At 40.3% G+C, this 22552-nt stretch overlaps 2 protein-coding genes across 4 annotated transcripts in view; one reads left to right on the forward strand and one right to left on the reverse strand.

Annotated features, from left to right (window-relative positions):
• The window catches only part of IL27RA (interleukin 27 receptor subunit alpha), a 39352-nt gene extending 33792 nt beyond the window's left edge, over positions 1-5560 (forward strand). The window contains exon 15 of one of the 2 annotated variants that reach the window (XM_058170899.1): positions 3658-5560. In XM_058170899.1, coding sequence (XP_058026882.1) covers positions 3658-3885 — 228 coding nt within the window. In that variant the 3' untranslated portion in view covers positions 3886-5560. The remainder of the gene's footprint in view (positions 1-3657) is intronic. The other variant, XM_058170900.1, reaches the window with a different exon arrangement.
• A 3770-nt stretch (positions 5561-9330) lies between these two features.
• PALM3 (paralemmin 3) overlaps positions 9331-22552 on the reverse strand; it is a 34862-nt gene continuing 21640 nt past the window's right edge. For both annotated transcript variants that reach the window (XM_058173071.1, XM_058173070.1), the window contains exons 5-8: positions 21441-21540; positions 16946-16976; positions 15914-16021; positions 9331-12864 (exon numbers count right to left, since the gene is read on the reverse strand). In XM_058173071.1, coding sequence (XP_058029054.1) covers positions 10529-12864; positions 15914-16021; positions 16946-16976; positions 21441-21540 — 2575 coding nt within the window. In that variant the 3' untranslated portion in view covers positions 9331-10528. The remainder of the gene's footprint in view (positions 12865-15913; positions 16022-16945; positions 16977-21440; positions 21541-22552) is intronic.

A 22552-nucleotide genomic window follows, 5' to 3' on the forward strand; every position in this document is an offset into this window, starting at 1 on the left:
TAAAACAGAGCCTTGGGGTACTCCACTGCATACTTTCCTCCATGTGGATGTAGTTCCGTTGAGGACTACATGTTGAGTGCGTTGGTCAGCCAGTTACAAATCCATCTGGTGGTGGTGCTGTCTAACCCACATTTTTCTACTTTATCTAGTAGTAGGTTATGGCCTACTTTATCAAATGCTTTACTGAAGTCTTGGAGACTCATCTGCTTCTCTTTCTACAGATGGTTTTAATAAGAACTAAAGCCTTCGACAGGACCTGTGTTTAACACATAGAATCATCTATTGCAATGTCCTTCCTGTTAAAGACTACTTCAGCTTCAATCACAACAATACAAGAGTAAACAATAGATTTAAACTTAATGTTAACCGCTTCAATCTTGATTGCAGAAAATATGACTTCTGTAACAGAGTTGTTAATGCTTGGAACACACTACCTGACTCTGTGGTCTCTTCTCAAAATCCCCAAAGCTTTAACCAAAAACTGTCTACTATTGACCTCACCCCATTCCTAAGAGGTCCGTAAGGGGCGTGCATAAGAGCACAAACATGCCTACCGTTCCTGTCCTATTGTTTCCTTTCATTATATCCAATCAATATAGTTATTACATACTTATGCTTATATATATATGCTTATATATTATATAGTTATTTTCATGCTTATGCTTATATATACTGTTGTGACAAATAAAATAAATTAAATTAAACCTTAAACTAAAGGTTGCAGATGCAGGTTGTTTAAGTAGTAATTGGATGGACATAAAGTCCAGACTAACTACCATATTTTTCACACTATAAGATGCTCTGGACCATAAAACGCATCTAGCTTTTGGGGGGGGGAAACAAGGCTGCTGGGATCACCACTGCCCATCACTGCCATTGCTGCCCCTCGCTGCCTCTGCACCCCATTTTCGGCTTCCGAGTGCCCCATTTTTAGCCTCTGTGATTCCTGTTTTTGGCTCATTCCAGATGGCAGGGATTGCTACCGCCGAGGCTGAGGCGGTGATGAGTAGCGGTGGCGATGGACAGTGATGATGGGCAGCCAGCTATGATCCCCACAGCCTGGAACAGCTGATTGGCGGTATTCCGGGAGGCTGATGCAACCGCCAATCAGCTGTTCGTGCTAAATCAGGCTGTGCTGAAGCTGACCAGGCTGTTTGCTGTTTGCTACAAGGAGGCAAATTGCTGAGAGGCAGAGGCCGAAGGGTGGGGGTCGGCGGGTGGCCGGGCCTTCAGCAACATTCGCTCTATAAGACACATAGACATTTCCACCCACTTTTGGGGAGGAGGGGGAAAGTGCATCTTATAGACCAAAAAATAGAATAGAATAGAATAGAATAGAATTTTATTGGCCAAGTGTGATTGGACACACAAGGAATTTGTCTTGGTGCATATGCTCTCAGTGTACATAAAAGAAAAGATACGTTCATCAAGGTACAACATTTACAACACAATTGATGATCAATATATCAATATAAATCATAAGGATTGCCAGCAACAAGTTATAGTCATACAGTCATAAGTGGAAAGAGATTGGTGATGGGAGCTATGAAACGATTGATAGTAGTGCAGATTCAGTAAATAGTCTGACAGTGTTGAGGGAATTATTTGTTTAGCAGAGTGATGGCCTTCGGGAAAAAACTGTTCTTGTGTCTAGTTGTTCTGGTGTGCAGTGCTCTATAGCGTCGTTTGAGGTAGGAGTTGAAACAGTTTATGTCCAGGATGCGAGGGATCTGCAAATATTTTCACGGCCCTCTTCTTGATTCGTGCAGTATACAGGTCCTCAATGGAAGGCAAGTTGGTAGCAATTATTTTTTCTGCAGTTCTAATTATCCTCTGAAGTCTGTGTTTTTCTTGTTGGGTTGCAGAACCGAACCAGACAGTTATAGAGGTGCAAATGACAGACTCAATAATTCCTCTGTAGAATTGGATCAGCAGCTCCTTGGGCAGTTTGAGCTTACTGAGTTGGCGCAGAAAGAACATTCTTTGTTGTCCTTTTTTAATGATGTTTTTGATGTTAGCTGTCCATTTGAGATCTTGCGATATGATAGAACCCAGAAATTTGAAGGTTTCTACTGTTGATACTGTGTTGTCAAGTATTGTGAGAGGTGGAAGTATGGAAGGGTTTTTCCTAAAGTCTACCACCATTTCTACGGTTTTGAGTGTGTTCAGTTCCAGATTGTTTTGGTTGCACCACAAGGCTAGTCGTTCGACCTCTCGTCTATATGCGGATTCGTCATTGTCTCGAATGAGACCAATCACTGTTGTGTCATCTGCGAACTTCAGTAGCTTAACAAATGGATCATTGGAGATGCAGTCATTGGTATACAGAGAGAAGAGAAGTGGGGAGAGCACACAGCCTTGGGCGCCCTGTGCTAATTGTACAGGTATTTGATGTGATCTTGCTTAGCTTCACCTGCTGCTTCCTGTTTGTTAGGAAGCTTGTGATCCACTTACAAGTCTGTTCCGGTACCTGTAGCTGGTTTAGCTTAGTTAGAAGAATGTCTGGAATGATGGTATTGAATGCTGAACTAAAGTCTACAAAAAGGACCCTTGCATAGGTCTTTGGAGACTCAAGATGTTGTAGGATGTAGTGCAGAGCCATATTAACAGCATCATCTGTTGATCTATTTGCTCGGTATGCAAATTGCAAGGGGTCTAAGAGCGGATTCGTGATGGTTTTCAGGTAGGAAAGCACTAGCCTTTCAAAGGTTTTCATGACTACAGATGTTAGAGCAACTGGTCTGTAGTCATTCAGTTCCTTGATGGTGGGCTTCTTCGGCACTGGGATGATGGTAGAGCGTTTGAAGCAAGAAGGAACATAGCACATCTCTAGTGATTTATTGAAAATATGGGTGAAGATGGGGGCCAATTGGTCAGCACAGACTTTTAAGCAAGAAGGAGTAAGTATTAAGCAAATACAGTACTTTGTGCATTTGACCAAGGCATTACTCTATGTACATTTTAAAATTGTATTCCATTCATCTTCTGTGTGGATTACTGTGGATGGCTGGTCAAAGCAGAATAACATGCCTGTACATTGGGCTAAAGATATTTAATTTTCTTGTCTTTTTTTCCCTCTTTATTTGCCATATTTCTGAGCTTCAACACTGATTCATAACTATACTTCGAAAATGTGGTTACAACTGAATCTGCAAATGTATTCTCAGAATTGGAAACTTTTCTTAATTATGTAAGAGCATCAATCTCTAACCTCAGCAGATTTGCATTAGATTATAATTCCCATCATTCACAAGTGTGACAAAATCTGAGAATGTTGGAAATTGTAGTTCACATCTGAAGGGAACCAAATTGAGGAAAGATGTTGCCAAGAACATGCTAAAGATTCCCCTTTCTCATAGACAGGATATATCCATAACTTGGGGGGTGGGGAGGTTGCTTACCCTAGCAGAAATAGTGGAAAACATGTTCCCTTCATCCACGAACTCTTAAAAGGGTGGTTCCAAAAGTGGGCTGCTTTGAAAACTCTGCCAAGTTTGGTAAAGTTAAGGAGTTTGGAAATCTGAAAAATGGGAGTCAAATATTTAAGGTTAGAGGCTATGTTTTGACATCCTGAATGGGCTTTGCTGTTTCCTTACAGTAGGTTCACTTGCTGAGTTTGAGTTAGGGCTCCTATGACTTTGCTGCATTTTTTTTCAGGAGGCCCTGACCAAGTGTTCGACCCAGTTTCCAGAAAGTATGGACATTGCAGAAATATCAGAAGAAATCCCTGAGCCTTCTCCTTCTCCACCACTAGCAAGATCACCTGCCATAGTGATTTCTGGTTATGAAAAACGATTTCTTCCTACTCAAGAGGAAATCCTGAATTGGACTGAGCAGGAAAGAAACAATTCTCCATTTTCCAGACTAAAAGAAAGGGAGACATGATCTTTGGATGTCATATGCTCAGCTGCAGATGCAATTTCTCTTGGAAGGACCATTCCTTGGGGTCTTCAAAAGGTCCTACTGTCCCTTTGGATCAAATGACTGAAATGTCTCTTAACATCCTTTGATCTGCTTAAAACAAACAGGGCAATGAATTTAAGCCAGAAATTGCAGTGACCTGATCCAATCTCCAGGATCTTCAAGATTCTCCTGGTGAAAGTCTTCTGATATCACTTCTGATCTTCAGCAAATCTCCAGAATATGGAGTTGGTAGTTGTGTTGGATGATGGATCCTTTCTTCAAAGATGCCCAAATCAGACTTTTCCCCCCAGGTGCTAGAAACAAGGTCTTTGTGACTGTAGCCCACAGCTGCGAAATTCCCCAGGCTGGAACTGAGGAAACCTACTTTTTTTTACTTTGTACCAAGAAGGCCTGAAAAACTTTACTTTTTAAAGGGTAGGATGATTCCCATCACCCAGAAGTTATAAACCGTTTCAGTATAGTGGCTGAGGTGCTGGATTAACCTCTGGGAGGCTATGAGTTCTGGTCCTCCTTAGGCTGGGTGATCAATCACTCTCTCAGTGCAACCCAGCTTACAGGGAAAATAAAAATAAACTTTAGGTGTGCACCTAAGGTGTACATTTTGAATTGACCAAAAATAAAGGCTAGATAAAAAAAATCTAATAAATATTTGTAATATTTGTATTTTGTAGTTCATAAATGTTTGTTTTAAAAAGCAGCAATATATGCTAAGAAGCCCAATGTAGAAGCTACCTTGTGCGTATAGTTTCCTTTGTAGAGATGTTGTCTTGAGTGTTTTTCCATCATTCATTTCTCAACTTTTCAATCATTGCAATGTTAACGTCCATCTTCTTTTCCTGGCCATAGCAGCAAATCAAATGCTGGAAAGCCATGCTTCTCCAAAGAAATCTTGTGGGCTGAAACGTCATCTTATGAAAGTTCTTATACACCAACTCTGGAGTCTATGTGGAGCAGGAGGGGTTACTGCCTCACCATTTAGTTGGCAGGCGCATAGTTTGTTCTTTATGATTTCGTAAGGACATAGAGTCTTGCAAGATCAGATAAGTACCTCAACAAGACCAGTAAATTACAGATAGTAAGCAGCATGAAAACACTCGTCTCCAATTCTTCTATAGGAATAGAGATCAGAGAGAGTCCTCCTTGGCTATCATGGTTGGTAGATGGATATCCACATATCCATTGAAGTGCGCTGAACTGATCTTATTTCCAAAGCAAAATAATCCTGACCAGTCATCCCATTTTTTGAAACAGTCTGAGTTTCCTGGATAGCCCAGGAAACAAACAAGTGGATCATAGAACAAATAGACTCAGTGTTCTCTCTTGAAGCGCACAAACGTCAAGGATCAGGTTATCATACTTCACATTACTTCACATTATTCACATTACTAAAAGGGCTAGCTCTGGAGAAGGCTTTAATGCTGGAAAAAGTGGAAAGAAAGAGAAGAGGACGAACAGCAACAAGGTGAATAGACTCAGTTATAGTGGTGATAGGTGCACCTTTGGAATACCTGAAGGATCATTTTGGGGACAAGTCCTCCTGAGAAAAATTCTACCTGATCACTGAGAGTTGACACCCACATAATAACACATTATAATTCTCTAACACCATGAGGTTTAAAGTGTAAGGGGTGGGTTTACATCAAACAAAAATCAAACACACTATGTTATGGTTTAGTGCAGAGGTCTCCAACCTTGGCAACTTTAAGACTTGTGGACTTCAACTCCCAGAATCAAAGCTGGCTGAGGAATTCTGGGAGTTGAAGTCCACAAGTCTTAAAGTTGCCAAGGTTGGAGACCCCTGGTTTAGTGTGATGTATGAACCCAGGCTTTATTTCAGCAGCAGTTCCTATTTTGCCATGCTCAGATAATCTCTGCATTTTCTCTCATTATTTTTGTAAGAATAGCAGAGGTCTGGCTGAACACTATCTGCAAGTGGATATGAAGACTCACTTCATATGAAGACTTACTTCTGTCTCCTTTGTAATCATTCTAATCTAAGAAAAACATGTAATGATCATGTGATTTTTCCAGTACAGAGCAGTAATTTTGAGCAGCATCTCCCTCTAGGGTGCTACTAGATCCCAGGCTATAGTAGAAAAGAGAGTGAGATAAGGTTCTTGAGTAGCTAATGAGTGGGAGATTAAAATGGGATGCCCCATTTAAAATTGGTCAAATCATCCCCTTTTCCCAAGGGGTTGGGAAAAGGGGGGAAGAGGGAAGGAGGGGAGATATTTGTTAAAATGTTGTAAAACTTTTTCAATAAAAGAAAAATTGGTCAAATCACAAGATTTAGAGATACAAGAACTTCAATCAACCAATCAGAATAGAGCTGGAAGGGGCCTTGGAGGTCTTCTCTTCCAGCCCTCTCTTCGAGCAGGAGACTCTATACCAGGGGTCTGCAAACTTGGCTCTTTTAAGACTTGTGGACTTCAACTCCTAGAGTTCCTCAGCCAGCTGGTTGAGCAACACTGGGAGTTGAAGTCCACAAGTCTTAAAAGAGCCAAGTTTGCAGACCCCTGCCCTATACCTTTTCAAACAAGTGACTATCCAAAAGAACAGTCGCTTTTCTGAAATGGTAGCAGAATTTGCAGAAGAACAAGTTATAAGGCAAGATGTCTGAGTAAGATATATCTGTACTGAAAAAGGCAAGCAATCATTTATTGCTGCTTAATCCAGGCATATTTCCATGCATCCTTTAAATATTTAAAGAGTTTGATAGCACTAACCAACATTTTAAATGGTAGCAACATTTCCCTTGTCACCACTAGGAGGCAGGACAGTTCTAATATTTTGGATATTTTTTGGAAGTTGGTATTTCCTAAAGGTTTTGTTGTTTCTTATAGTCTTTATTTTCAAGTTTATCTCGTGGGTTCCATTCAGCATGCTAAGATTATTCACTTGGCCTGCTTTTAAGATATAGACTTCTAGATGAGATATACTGTTAAGAGCTGAAGTGGCATTAAACTTATACCTGATCCCCAGAAGAGTGGTAAATCTTCATTCCCAACCAGCTACCAGAGGTTGGCTGTCTGCATTTCATTTCAGGGGGCTGGTCTACATCTCTTGCTGCTTATCCCAAAGGTGCTTTTTCAGGAAGCAACTGGACTGCCTTGTTTTTTCTTTGAAGACATTTCGCTTCTCATCCAAGAAGCTTCTTCAGCTCTGACAGGATAATAAGGAATGGAAGGATTTATATTCCTTGCAGACAGCTGGTCATTTGCATCCTTTTAGAGAGTCCTTGAAGCATTTGGAGATTTATCTGTGTTCTCAGGGTCACCTGAGTAGTGCTCCTGATTCCTGTAGTCTGCAATTTTCCTCTGGAAATCCATTCCTACTCCAATACCATTCAAAGGGTGTTCATTACAGACCCCTCAAATCCTGGACCCCATTAAGTGGAGGGAGATGTTGTTACTTCAGACAAGTGGTGTTACAAGCTGTCTACAAGCTGTCAAACCCACTGCCTTATTGGGCACTAAACAAAGGCTTGGCTTGATCTATTTCATATCTCTTGCCAAGTTGAGTCTGCATGTTCTGAGTCTCCAGGAGGATCTTTCAAGGAATTCTTCTTCCAAGAATTCTGGGGAATCCCTATTTTTGGAGCCCTGGTTGGCTAGAAATCCCTCTGCTTCCTCCCTCCCTGCCTAAGTCGGATCAAGTATAGCTTTGTCACACATTGTTTGCTATGAAACCTCCAACCTCATCTTCTGTCCTTCAGAGCTTCCAAAACCTGTATTGGCTGTGTAGCACAACTATCATACTTCTGAAACATAGAAGGAAGTTGGAAGTTGCCTTAAATTTCCACAAGCAAGCGCTCCGGTGAGAAAAATCAAAGTATCTGTTGCAGAATTACAAGACTGGGTGGGAAAGCCAACAGAAGCATCGTTTTGGATAATTTCCTACATGGTCATACAAATTTCGCGGACCTTGAGAATACTACAAAAAAATATGGGGCAGGACTATCCTACAGGAAAAAAGGTCAACAGTGGTACTGGATAGGTGGAAAATCATCACAGACAGCAAAAGATGGTCCTGTGTGCAGACAAGAAAGGGCAGATCTAATAATGGGGCTCAGAATCAAGCTTTCTTTTCTGTGGTTTTTCTCTTGTATCAGTTTTTGTCCTTGGTCAGTTTGAAATGGAAGGTACAGTATGTGTGTTTGTGTCTATAAATACACCTTGTAATCTTAGCACTATGAATTTTATATGTATTATATTTGCCCCCAAATTGAGCACTGTTTCTGTTTTTACTCAGATGCCACTTCTGTCCTTATATTGACACAAGACAGTGGGCAGGTGTTTTGTTTTGTTTTTTGCACCCGCAGCAAACTCAAACTTTCCTTAAATAAGATAAATAAATAAATAAAATAAGAGAAGGAGATTGGACTAAAAGCTCTCCAAGGTCCCTTCCATCTGTGTTATTCTAAAATGAAACTTTAATAATTTGTTTGATGTGTGGTATTGGACATGTTATGCCATCAGAAATCAGCAGTTTGAGTGACCAGTTTGTTGGAGCCATGCATGATACATGGGTGGCTGATTCTTGCCATACAAATACTATCTCCTTGGCTTTTCCTCAACTGGAACAATTTTGTTCTCAAGACATTGATATCAAGTATTTCATCCGTTCTATACACATATGTATTACTGTCATAATACTGTAGTTTACCAAATTATTCGGAGTGAGGAAAAGACTGTCTCTTCACCACCATCCCAGTTCCAAATCTCAGCTTTGCCAAGAACACACTTGGCATATTTATATTATACATCTCAGATGACTTTTGTTGCTATTTCTTCTCCCCATGGGACATTTGGAATTGGACCCCTGGAAGAAACTTCAACCCAGCAATGCTTACTTGTGCTCAGTCCTTATAATACTTCAGATCTGGAATGCAGCCACCATAACTAGAAGGAAAAGGCTACAAGTTTGAGGCATGGCGTGAGATATTAAGCAAGGGATCCGTTCTTCCAGCCTCTGCTTTCCTTACTCCATTCTTCTAACGTGATGGAGCACTGACCTACTTAACTGTATTGTTAAGTATGACTGAGATTGCATGGGATGTACTTTCAGTACTTTCAAAGCCATACATAAATATAATGCATTATTATTCATTATTCATGATAAGTCTTTGTTGGAAAAGGAGTGAAGTGGCTTTTAACTTCTACCTCTTTCCCAGGATTGGAAAACTTTAGACAAGAGACAGGATCACCAACTCTTCATCCGTCTACCTCCAGATCACCCTGGGTCTTTGATAATTGGCACAAAGTGGATCATCAGACAGTTCTGCTAGCCTGCCCCATTTCCAAGCCCAGGAGGCAAATCACGTCCCTACCCCAAGCAGAGTCACAGGTATTGCTTGTCATTGCATCTGACTTTAATTGAGAATCAGTATTAGCCAGAAACTGACATTTAAAAGGCTCTTACTGGCTTAGGTGGTGGCCCTAACAGAAGTTATATAACTAAAATCAAAACAAAGTGCATAGAATAAACAGTCACCAAAAGGAGGACATGAAGGGTTGAGGGAAGAGCTTGTGACCTGACGGAACACAAACCCAGGCTTTTTATAGGAAGGGAAGAGTCAGAGCTAGGAAAGGTTTCTTAGTCCCGTTTTGGGAGGCAGAACATTGAGTCTACCACACACACAAGATCTTCGCTGGAGACCACATTTAGGAGAGAAGGTTCCAATAGTGCCTTGTCCAAAGTCCCTGCAATGCACTGCCTATTGGCAGGAAGTCCTCTTGTGTCGTATGTGTCACTGCCCTGCAAGATTAGTTGTGTCCAGCTGGCCATCTTAGCAGAGGTGCAGGCGGTGGGAACAGGAGGAAGAGGGTATTGCTCAGTGTCTGGAGTGGGTCCAGATTGGTGAGTCATGCCAACTCAGCAGACGGGGTTCAGGCACATGCGGAGAATGTGGATGGCAGGAGTTCTGCATGCATATTGTAGCCTTTGTGTCCAGCCCTGTGAAAAGGTTGTGGAAGCCTGTAGGTTTGTAATGGCACACAACTCAGGTGTTTTCCAAGATAGGAAAATGCCTTGCAAGCCAAAGGAAGAAAAGATGGATATGCCTCTATCTCCGTTTGCATGTTATTAACCTTTGTGCACACGCATGTGCATTCTAAATGTGTGATGTACATGCACGCACAACAAGGATGACATGCAGGCACATAAACTATAAGTGGAGGGAATGGTGATACAGTATTTGACAGTGCCAAGAAAAATGCAGGTCTACACTACTAGTGTAGGGAGAAGTGTGCATGCTGCAGGAGAATGTGTGGGCCGATACAATCTGCCCAAGCAGGGTGTCCCTCGTTTTCTGCCTCCAGGAAAACTGGGTGGAGAGCTATGAGAAATCAATAAAGAGAAACAATCCTGTCACTGAACACTCTCTCTTTCGTGACGCAGCAAGCCTTCCGTGGACCCATCGATGCAACTTGCCTTCAAATCCCTCCACGGAGTGTGTACTGTATGCATGTGGTGCATGTGCATGCGTGAATGTGTGAAATGCTTACACTACATGATTAGCAGGGCATGTTACCACTTTCAGAGCCTGCTGCTAGGACCAGATCAATGACACCTGTTCTCCTCAACTGGCTGAAAGACGCCAAGCTTACATGACCAAGCAGCACTGGCATGTCTTCTGCTTGCGTCTGTTCTGCCCCTGCTCTTGACCCTCCTCCTGGTGTGATGCTGCAGGTTGGAGGTGGCACGAGGCAGGATTGCCATCAGTGGTGATGTAAATTGGGGCCTCCTGGACTGAGGCACCCTGGTGCTTTTGGATCCCACTCTTGGACTGCTGCTGATCTCCTAGAGAAATGTCCTGGGGTTTTACTGCGGTTTTCAGCTCATTCAACAAAGGTTGTTGCTCAGCAGCAATATTTTCTTGGATCTCAGTGTTCTCAGCTTCTGAAGCCAAATTAGCATCTCTATCTTCTTTCAATTCCTGATTCACTGAATTTACAGTTGCATCCAGAAGGGGTTGAGCAGAATCTTGGTTCACAGTTGACAAAGCATCAAGGACAGTTGTCTCTTGTAGTATTGGACCTTGGTCTTTGTTAGGGGTTGGAGTTTGATCCAACAGTGTGGGCGTCTTTTTCACAAGAATTGGAGATGTCTTTCCTGGAACAGTCTCTTCTGTTTCTTTAAGGGAAGAGGTTTGGTCCTGCACAGAGACTGACATGTGCTCCACTACTGTTGGTTGAGCTTGGTCTTTAAGACAGGAAGGGGTCTGATTCTGAAGTGGTGAATGATCAGTTAGAGATCCTGTCACCTCCTTGCCATCCAGAAATGGGGGTTTCTGGTCCTGGAGGGCAAGTGGAATCTGGTCTGGCCCAGTTGTTGGTGTCTCCTTCTTTTCATTCTCAGATAATGGGATCTGGCTTGAAGGAAATGTATCACCCTCAGAAAGAAGCGGTGTTTGAGTTTCTGTAACAGTTGGCATTTGGACTTGCAAAGGTACTGAAACTTCTCCCAAGGAAGAATTATTAGCTTCTTCAAGGGGAATGATTTGATCACATAGAGAAGAGAGTTGATTAATAACAGAAGGGTCAATATCTGGAAGGGGACCTTTCATCTCCAACACAGACTGTTCTTGGTCCAGAACAGCTGGCAAGATGTGGGGTGATCTCTGCCCTTCATGTAATGAAATCTTTTCTGGCAGAGATGTGAGCTGGTCTGGAGAGGTAGACAGTATTTGATCTACTACAGAATCACTACATTCTTGAAGAGCAGTTGAGATCTGGTCCAGATTTTTTCCATTAGCTTCATGTATGGATGATTGGGTCTGGTCTGATAAGAAGTCTTTAGCTTCTTGAAGAGTGGTATCATCTTGTAATGAGAATGCTTTCTGTTCTGGAGAAGAAAAATGGTCCTGCAGAGATGATGGATTTGATGCTACAAAGGATTCTGGCAATGGAGATGGGGTTTGACCTAGAAGAGAATCCTTATTTTCTTGCAATGAAACAGATTGGTCCAAAAGGAGTGATGGACTCTGATTTGGTAATAACGACTGTTCTGACTGCAGGAATAAAATTTCCGTTTCCTGAAAAGATAATGGATTCTGTTCTGGAAGGGATACTTTAGTATCTGACAGAGAAGGAATCTGATCTGATGAAGATGAAGTCATTACTGGATCTAGCTTAGCTTCTTCCAAAGGGCTCAGAATGGTTGTTTCTTGACCAGGAGCGATCTGGTCTGAAACAGATTGTTTGGTCTCTTCCCCCTCTTCTGCTCCTTCCAGCATTATTGTGTCTGATCCACGGCATTCTTGCATCTCTTCCTTCTGTGTATGATTTGCCTGGTTCCCTGCTGCTTCTTCTGTAGCAACATTACAGACTGCTAGATTTCTGGCAGGCTCTGCTTCCTCTGCATTTTGTTCTGGTAATTCTTTCTGCCCCATTTCCATCAGAACTGCCTCCTTGACCAACAAGCCTACCTCCTGCTCACTATCTCCCTGCTTCCTGGAGGAATCAAGGCAGTTAGCACTGTCCTGCAGAAGGTTGGAAGGGTTTTGCTGATCATGGGAAGTTGGAGATGCTCCCTCTGGGCCATCACGGCTACCAAGATCACAGTCCAGATGGTTTTTGGTAGCACAACCAGTTTTCTTTTGATCCACCACATTGCAAAAATTACCTGAAGTACTCCATTCTTCACAGTCATTTCCTATGTTATCATGGTCTCCCAACTCATCCTCTTTCCTAATGAAGTTCTGTGTTTGCCCAACAGCATCCATGCTTCCCACTTCCTGCCCCAAATGATCTCTGATGACCATCTTTTCCACTGCCAGCTTTCTTTGGTGAGCAGTAGGGGCTTCGCTAGGATCCAAATTCTTCGTAGTTGGAGCAGCCTCGATTTTCCCTTGATGAAGCTGAAAGTCCCCACCTTCTATAGTCACAGGGTTTATTTTGACTCCTGTTTTTTCAGAGCTGCATTCATTGTCAGAAATACCTTTGGAGAATAAAAGGAAATGTCAGGTATTTTGATCCTGATCTATATTCTCTTTTTAAATATCTCCAATAATATAGAAGCTAACCTTCCCCAATTTGGTACCCTCCATATGCATGAGAACTACAAGTCTTAGAATTCTTAGAATTAATTTATGTTCATTGAACACATCTGACTTTGGCAAATAAGTACAGATAATGGTTTGGTGTATTATGGCTTTCTTGACCTCCACCTGCCTCCAAAATTTGGGTCTTATAGGTTATGATGGTGATAGCTTCTTGACAAAAGTATATCTCTCAATCAGACGTGGAGAAGGAGATTCATATTCATCTAGTCTACTTCTGTGATGATGCCCAATCCTCTTTGTCCCTAGTTTGGATATGGTACCTTATTTCATTCTTCAACAAAGTGACTAAATTAGTGAACCAGCACTGGTGGACATAGCATACTTGGATTTCTAAAACTAAAAAAATGTGAGATAGACACCACCACTGGATGGATTTGTAACTGGCTGACAAACCACACTGAACGTGTAGTCTTTAATGGGATTACATCTCCCTGGAGAGAAGTAAGCAGTGGGATAGCCCAAGGTTCTGTTTTAGAGCCTTGTAACAAAGTGGTTACAAGGTGTAGCTTTACCAGGGTTGCTCCTGATACTGACATTGAGAACCCTTTCTTTTAACTAAGATGAGACTCTCTCAAAATCAAGCTGATAAGCCACGCAGTTATGTAATGGATGACATTCTTCCATGAGGATATAAAATGATCTTGCAGCATCAGGAAGGCTAGAGTATAACCCACCATGATCTGGGTTATCTTCCTATTTTGATTTATATCTGGGTAGTTGTGCCCTTTCTATTTATTTCAGAGCAGCTTGCATCAGAGATCTTCCTTAAGGGATTGTGCATGGATGGGAGGGGATAATGCAATTTAGAATTTCTACTTCAGGCACCCCACTACATAGCAGATGAAGCAACCTTCAATTTAGCCCCTTAATCCCTGTTTCCAAATTCATGGTATAGTCTGCTGCAATTACTTAGACCTATCTCCCCATTTTTGTCTGATCTCTGTTTCTCTTATATACAGCTCCAACTCTGCAAGTAACCTCCTGGGTAGGGCTCTGTCTGCTAGCCAAAAAGCTCCATTAAGTGCAAATGCACTGATGACACTGAAGAAAGTTGCACAATAACTTTTATCTTCCCAGATCCACTTACATGTGATGGTGTTCACGTTTAAAAGTTTCAGATAACCCTTCTCACAGAAGATGTCCCTTCCACCAAAGAATGCTTACAGTTTCCATATTGTAGAAGCTGCAGTGCCCATCTATAATGATACAAACACACACACACACACACACACACACACACACACACACACACACGTTTTGCAGCGCAGAGGGAGACGGATTGAAACTTAAAGCTTCATTTTAAAAGCTCTCTAAAAGCACCCTCTGGGAAAACGGCACTGTTCCTTAGTCCTCTGGGCAAGTAGGAAGAGAAGGGGGAGAGAAAGGAGGAGTGGGCAGAAACAGCAGGGAGAGGAGAATAGCACAAAATCAGAAACACTTTTGGGTAGGTTTCACCCAGAATAGCCACAGCCTATATGTCACCCTTGAAGAGTATTCCAGAGGGCAAGCAAACTTCAACAGAACGTCAACATATATAGCAATAGCAATAGCACTTAGACTTATATACCACTTCATAGCACTTTATAGCCCTCTCAAAGTGGTTTACAGAGTCAGCATATTGCTGACAATCTGACAATCTCAGTCCAAAGGCACATTTGGGAAAGGCAATTTATTCCTGTCTTTAGAAAAAAAATATCTCTTTTACTATATAATAAGGACATTTTAAAATATCTCCATTATCCCTATAGGGACTATTAAAGCTGTTTCTGGTACAAAAGTGCTTGTGTGCATATGGAGAGAGTTATCTCCAATCAGCTGCTAATCAGAGATAAGTTCTTTCTGACAGAAATTGGGGCTGGGTTGGGGTGGAAAGAACAAGGCTTTGGCAGAAGGGGGAGGCCTTATGAGGGAGGGATTATCTAGACATGTCAAGGACCTTGTGACTTCATGAGTTTTACAAATTAAAATATTATTATTATTATTATTATGAGGGCTACAAACTAGAAGTTTTCCATGCAGCAGATTTTACAAACAGTAAAGGACCATAATGGCAAACCTATGGCATGTGTGCCACAGGTGGCATGTGGAGCCATATTGGTGGGCACGCAAGCTTAGCTCCGGTGCAGCTGGGCCCACCAGAAGTAGGGAAACAGGCTGTTTCCTGCCTCCGCAAGGCCTGGGGTGGGGTGGGGAAGGCCCATTTCCCCCACTCCCTAGGCTCCTGGAGAGGCTCTGGAGCCTGGAGAGAGCAAAAAACAGGGCTACTTGGCCCACCATGCCATAATATGCCAAAAGTGGGGGGAGCAGGGGGGGTCATGCACAAATTCATGGGGCGCATAGAATTATGGGTGTGGACACGGGGCTCCCCACACTCCTCACGCTTTTGGCACGCGATGGTGAAAAGGTTAGCCATCACCATAAACCAGCATTTCATGAAATTGGCAATTTTGCATGAAGCTTAAGTGCAATATACACTGGATCCTCCCCAAGAGTTAGCATTTTAGTGGTCAATAATAGCGAACAAGCCTATGTTTCAAAAATGATTTTCTCAGCAAGAAAATCTAAAGAGCTCCTGAGAACCACAGGATTTCATTTGTCATGAGCTCTCAGCAAAACTAAGTAATTTTTACCATCCTCACTGCATACCCAGATTACTCTTCTAAAACCAGAATGAACCTTCAAAAGCCCTGACCCCCAAAAAGGAGCAATCTGCTTACAGCGGAAATCAAGATATTTTTGTGATGGCAAATTTTCTACCACTCTATTTCAAAGTCCATGTTTGTGAGAAATCATGTGACAGATGCAAACCTGCTCAGCCGTTTTGCTGATTGTCCTTTGGACTATAGATTTGCATTTTTATCACCATCCAAGGATCTGGCTTGATCCCTTACCTAATGGCAGACCTTGCCAAAGGCTAATACCCACCATCTCCCGACATATCTCCGTTCTCCAGTTCTTCTTTGGTTGCTGCCTCCATGGGCTCTTGAGGAGAAACAGAAGCCAACTCAAGTTTGGTCTCAGTAGTATTTCCCTCTGTAAAGAAAGCATTACCCTCAGTTAGCTTAACCAGGTCCCTTTGCAGAGGAAGAATGCTGGAGCCAAAAGATGTTTTTGTAGCTCAAAAGGTAAAACCTGGTGATAAAGCAATCTAGGCCTTTTGGTACCTTTGGTAAGATTGACAGTTCAAAGTCAAGGAAAACTAATTAGTCTCAAACTCGGATTAACAAGATTTACTGAGATGAAAGTTATAAGAATTTCAGTTAACTGAACTATTTCCAATTTAGAACCAATTTACCCTCCACTAGAGCAGCATTTCGCAGTCTTAGCAACTTTAAGATGTCTGGACTTCAGTTCCCAGAATTCCCCAGCCAAAAATGCTTTAAGTTGCTAAGATATAAGAAACACTACATTACAGAAAATATTTCCTTAAATTCTTTCTAAAAACTTTCTTGTGAACTAGTAAATCGGTTGTTCTTTTAGCTGAGAATAGATGACTGTTTAAAAAATCATCCCATGAGCTAATCAACCTTATGGATAACTTTGCAAATAATAGTTTGCCCTTTAGTTAGGGCATTTTGATATTTTAGCTGGGTGAAAGAGATGAAAAACTTAGAAATTTAGGTCAGAGACCACAACATTTTGAGGTCAGATGAGATATAACACTACCATTTGCTTGGGCAAGGCACTTTTTATACTGATCCATAAGTATGAGCAGAGGAGTAGGTCTGCAACTACCAGACAATTCTAAAGAGGATTTAAATCATCAAGTGTGACCCACTTAGATAAACGCAGCCCAAATTCCATGAAATTAGCAGTAGTTATCTCTTCCACCAATTAGTCTATAAATAGTCGTATTTATTTTAATGCAAGTACATAAAAGAATTTTCAGGCTATTTGTGCCAAGTGTGACAAAGTACCCCAGGCAATCTGCATTTTACCAAATAGAAAATTACTCACTTTCCGGAGAAGAGGAAGATGTCTCAACAATCTGAAAACAAAAGAAATTTTTTGATAAGGTGATAATCAAGGAGGTTTTGTATAAATAAGCTAAATTCACTTTATCTATATTTAACTTGATCATTCTCAGAGGAAATTTATTTTTATTTATTTATTTATTTATTTTGTCACAACAATATATGTAACTATCATACAGAAAGGTTATATAGTATATAAAGGTATAGAAGAAAAGAAAAACAATAGGACAGGAACGGTAGGCACGTTTGTGCGCTTATGCACGCCCCTTATGGTCCTCTTAGGAATGGGGTGAGGTCAATAGTAGAAAGTTTTTGGTTAAAGCTTTTAGGATTATGAGAAGAGACCACAGAGTCAGGTAAAGTATTCCAAGCACTGATGATTCTGTTACAGAAGTCATATTTTCTGCAATCTAGATTAAAGCGGTTGACATTAAGTTTAAATCTATTGGTTGCTCTAGTATTATTGCAATTAAAGCTGAAGTAGTCTTTGACAGGAAGGACATTACAATAGATGATTCTATGAGTTAAACTTAGGTCTTGTCGAAGGCGACGGAGTTCCAAGTTTTCCAAGCCCAGGATTTCAAGTCTAGTGGGATAAAGTATTTTGTTGTTTACAGAGGAATGGAGAACTCTTCTTGTAAAATATTTCTGGACACGTTCAATTGTATTGATGTCAGAGATATGGTGAGGGTTCCAAACAGGTGAGCTGTATTCTAGAATTGGTCTAGCAAATGTTTTATATGCTCTGGTTAGTAGTGTAGTGTTTTTGAAAAAGAAGCTACGCAAGATTAGGTTTACAACTCTTAGAGCCTTTTTTGCTATGTATTTGCAGTGGGCTTTGGCACTTAGATCATTTGACATGAAAACTCCAAGGTCTTTAACGGGATGGGGGTCATCTGTAAGGTAATGTCCATCAAGCAAGTACTTAGTGTTTGGGTTCTTTTTTCCTATATGTAAGACTGTTGTCTTATGTTGTCATCATGATGAATAGGAATACAATCATTTTCCTTTTCGAGGTTAAACTTGTGTGGGGAGAGGTATGAATGATGGACATTTGCCAGATTTCATCAGAAGCCTTTGGACAGAAGTTTTGTCATTACCTGGATACCATTTGTGCAACACCCAACAGCAGTTTTGCAACTCTTTAAAACAATGGGCTCATTACTTGACTTAACAGGTTGCGTATCAGGTTCATCCTTCATGCTACTCTAAAGTGCCCAACCTAAAGCCTCTCGTACCAAATGTGCATCCCAAAACCTGCAAATCACACCCCAGACACTACTAAAACTGTTTATTGCATGATTTTTTTTAACATAACAGAGGGTGAAATTATATTAATTATATTTAAGGCTTAAATTAAATCAAAAATAGTTTTTGCTTTTTTAGATATAGCTCCTGGCACAGTACTTAAAATTCAGATGTTGCTCCTAATCTGGAAATGATTGTGCAAATACAGATTGTTTAATTTTGTCTTATCATATTGCTACATTCATACAAAACTATCAGTTGGAATTCTGCACAGTCTTGGCTTATTATTCATGAAAAATGTGATAGAACATTTTGTTCAAATGCTCCTGCTGAGACCTATTTCCATTAGAAAAACTTCACCATCAGCACAGATTGCTTCTCCCATAGACAAAAATCATAGTCCAATTTCAAAGCTTGGCCTGTCTGTCTGTCTGTGTTTTTTTCCTGGTGAATGCCTTGCTTCTGATACCATTTTTTGGAATGGCAGAAGAATGAAAAGAGAGGCCTCTTGAGCTGAACAGTGCAATCAAAAGCTTCAAATAAGATTTTCTAATAATATAGAAAGCAAAATATGGTCAACCCTTCTTAGCACTTGGAAGGAGAAAATCAGGAAAATGCAAGTCTGTAGGGTCGACTGAGAACCTTCATAAAAAACAGCATGTAGAAGAAAGATATGGCAAATGACTTTGACATCTCTATTAAGACAGCTGCACGGATGTATCCATATTAGTCACCAGGAGTTGGATAAATTTTTATCTCAAAGGCAGCTTTATTTTTTTGCTACAATGACTTCTAATGTGAATTAAAACTTTCTACTGGACAACAGTTTCTGGAAGGTCACCATCACATGCTTGTAAATCTTGAGGCTAAAAAGAAAGGCTCTTAATCTGCTTATATCTATAGTGACACAAGTTTTATAGGTTCTAGGTATTTTCAGAATCTCCTACTCTAAGAATTGGCCAGTCTCTTCGAAGAACTTCAGTTTCGTGAGGCGATGGAGACTAAAGCCAGAAAACACTGTTTATTGATCTTATAACTGATAATAATTGATGCTTATTCTCTGAAATAGTTAGAAACTAAACTGGCTCCTTGAGAATGGCCTTGCCAATACTTACAATTGATACTCTCTTTAAAGAATGGCAGACGGATATTTCGAAGTTTGGCATATGACAAGGGGAAAAAATAAAAATTAGATATAAACTATTGCAAGATGTTAAGGAAAGAAGGGGGTTGGATTTACCAGATTTAAAACTGTATTTCAGTGCTTGTTATTTGGTCTGGCTAAAAGAATGGGTGAATCTCCAGAATTGGCTACTTGATTTAGAAGGTCATGAATTAAGATTTGGGTGGCACGGTTATGTATGGTATGACAAGGTTAAAGTAAATGTTGATTTTTACAATCACATTGCTAGATGTGCCATTCTAAGTATTTGGAACAAATATAAAATAAGGTTTTCTATGAAGATATCTGTTTGAGAAAGCTTTTATAGAAAAGAAATGGTGGCAAAGCTGGACTGGGAGACTTATGGTAAAATAATAACTTTTAATTTTGGTGATCAAGTCTAAGAAAGAGCTAGAATCAGAAGGACATATCTGCCAATGGTTTACAATGAAAAGAAAGATTTAAATTAGGCAAAAAGAACTATGGGCTTGATTCTGTTAACAATGAATTGGAAATCCTACTGTGTAGTAGTGATGAACATATTATTGCTAAGGTCTACAAAATGTTATTGAATTTGAATTTGTAAAGTGAATTTGTAAAGCATTGTATGATTCAGTGGCCAAAGAGCTTTGGATACAACATAAAGCTTGAACAATGGAAGAATATGTGGACAAAAGGTTAAAATTTACATTAAATTACATTTTAAAAAAAAATTTTATAAGATGATATGTCATTGATATTTAATATCAGACAAGTTATCAAGAATTTATTGTATAAAGGTATTTCAAATGAATATTGGAAATGCAAATGTAAAGGGACATTTTATCATTTATGGTTGACATGTGATAAAGTGAAGAAATATTAGAATTCATATTCTAATACAGAATATTCTCAAAGTGAATATAAAGATAAAACCAGAGATTTTTCCCTTGGGTTTAATAGAAAAAGACTTGGAAAAATATTTGGAACTTTGATGTTATATATGTTGACGGTTAGGGATGGTGGCTCAGAGACTAAGACGCTGAGCTTGTCGATCAGTTCAGCGGTTTGAATCCCTAGTGCTGCCGTATAATGGGGTGAACTCCCGTTCCTTGTCCCAGCTTCTGCCAACCTAGCAGTTTGAAAGCATTTGAAAAATTCAAGTAGAAAAATAGAGAATACCTTTGGTGGGAAGGTAACAGTGTTCTGTGAGCCTTTGGTGTTGAGTCATGCCAGCCACATGACCACGGAGATGTCTTTGGACAGCGCTGGCTCTTCAGCTTTGAAACGGAGATGAGCACCGCCCCCTAGATTTGGCAACGACTAGCATGTATGTGCGAGGGGAACCTTTACCTTTACCTTTATGTTGATGGTAGCAGGATTACTTAATGGACAAAAATGGAAGGACACTTTAATCCCTACAATGGATAAATGGTTGCAAAAGCTGATGGAGTTAGCAGAGATGGCTAAATTGTTTTGATTAAAGAGAAAAAAAAACACAAGTACTTTTGTTTCTTCTTGGAAACCGCTTCTGGACTTTGTGCTTGAGGTGCAAAAAACCCCTTTGATTTTGGGTTTTACTGATTAGATATCTGTTATTATAGAAATGACTAGTTCATACTATCATGTAAAAGTAAAACGCTGAGGTTCGATGTTACTTCTTATTCTACTGCACAAAAGGAGTCGGAAATCAATGCCTTTTCTTTCTTTTTCACTTCTTCTCTATACTTTTCTCTTCCCTTTTCCCTCCCCTATTTTTCCTATTATTTGCTTTTGTATTTTTTTATTTTATGTTATAAACTAATAAATGACACCAATAGGTTTATACCCCCCCCAAAAAAAAAACCAGAGAGGGAGGGAGAGAGAGAGAATGGCTTTCTGAAGATAGCGATACACTTCCAGAGTATCTTTAGGGAGTACTTATATGCCATCTGGAACGAGGTTTTATTAGTCAGTGTTTAATCTGACTTGACTTTTTGTTTATTAAAATGTATTGCATCTTTCACCATGGACGTTTTACTCTGTTTCTTTTGTTATACGCTGCTGTGAAGCTACAAGATTTGGCAGCATACAAATTAATAATAAGTACCTTCACAATGCCATCCAATTGCTTCACTTCCTTCAAAGACTGCTGCTGCTGTCCTTGGGGAAGATCCATATTATCTAGGTCCTGCATTTGAGACTGAAGACTTCAGAGAGAGAAAGAATGAGATATTAGAGAAAACTCAGAGCATATTGAGAGCCAAGTTCTACATCAAAGATGGAGAACCTGGGATCCTCTAGATTGGGGTTTCTCAGCGTTGGCAACTTTAAGACATGTGAACTTCAATTCCCAGAATTTTCCAGCCAGCATATACATATACTGCCTGGGGAATTCTGGCAGCTGCACACACTTCAAATTTGCCAAGATTGAAAAAACTGTTGTGGATACTGCTACATACCCAGCATTCCCAGGCTGCAAGACCATTGGGAAGTGAATTCAACAGCATCTAAAGGGCATGCATTTCTCCATTCCTGTTAGCAAAGAGAAGACTCTTTTAGCAGGAAATGGATGGCACCATACATGCTTTGAGATCTTCTAGAGCAGATTACTATAAATGTTCAACTCAATGCCTGTTTCTGATGTATTCCTAAAATATATTTGAGCTAAATTATAACAGGTATTTAAGTTGGCTTCTGAAAAACAGTCAAAGTAAGCTTGACATTGTGTGGAAGTCAGAAGGACCCATTTCTTATAATTTGCCTTTCTCCACAAAGTTAAAGACAGATTTGATCTGCAAACCACACCTTCATGAATTTTTAGAGAGGAGATTCTAGCCATAGAATAAAAGAACCTGGAGAATCTGTGGACCTTTAGATGTTACTGAACTCGGAATTCCCAGGTCTAGAAGGTAAGACATTCACCACCATATAGAATTTTAAAGATTGTAGTACTAAACAAACTGGCTTTTGACATAAACATCTGCAAGCTGCTGAGTCAGCTACCGAGTGGATGCAATTTATTACTTCAATCTAGAATACTACTCAGTTAATTATTATTTATTGATTTGATATTTTTGCTTTATTTTATACTCTTATTCTATTTGTAATCTTCACTGGAAGGCTCCTTGGCTACATGGAGGGGCAAAAATGTTAAAATAAATGTGTCTCATTGGTTAAATAGATTTCAAGTCCCATTTCCTTTGAGAAACAATTCACCCA

This window comes from Ahaetulla prasina, chromosome 2 (assembly GCF_028640845.1).
Source record: "Ahaetulla prasina isolate Xishuangbanna chromosome 2, ASM2864084v1, whole genome shotgun sequence".
Lineage (NCBI taxonomy): Eukaryota > Metazoa > Chordata > Lepidosauria > Squamata > Colubridae > Ahaetulla > Ahaetulla prasina.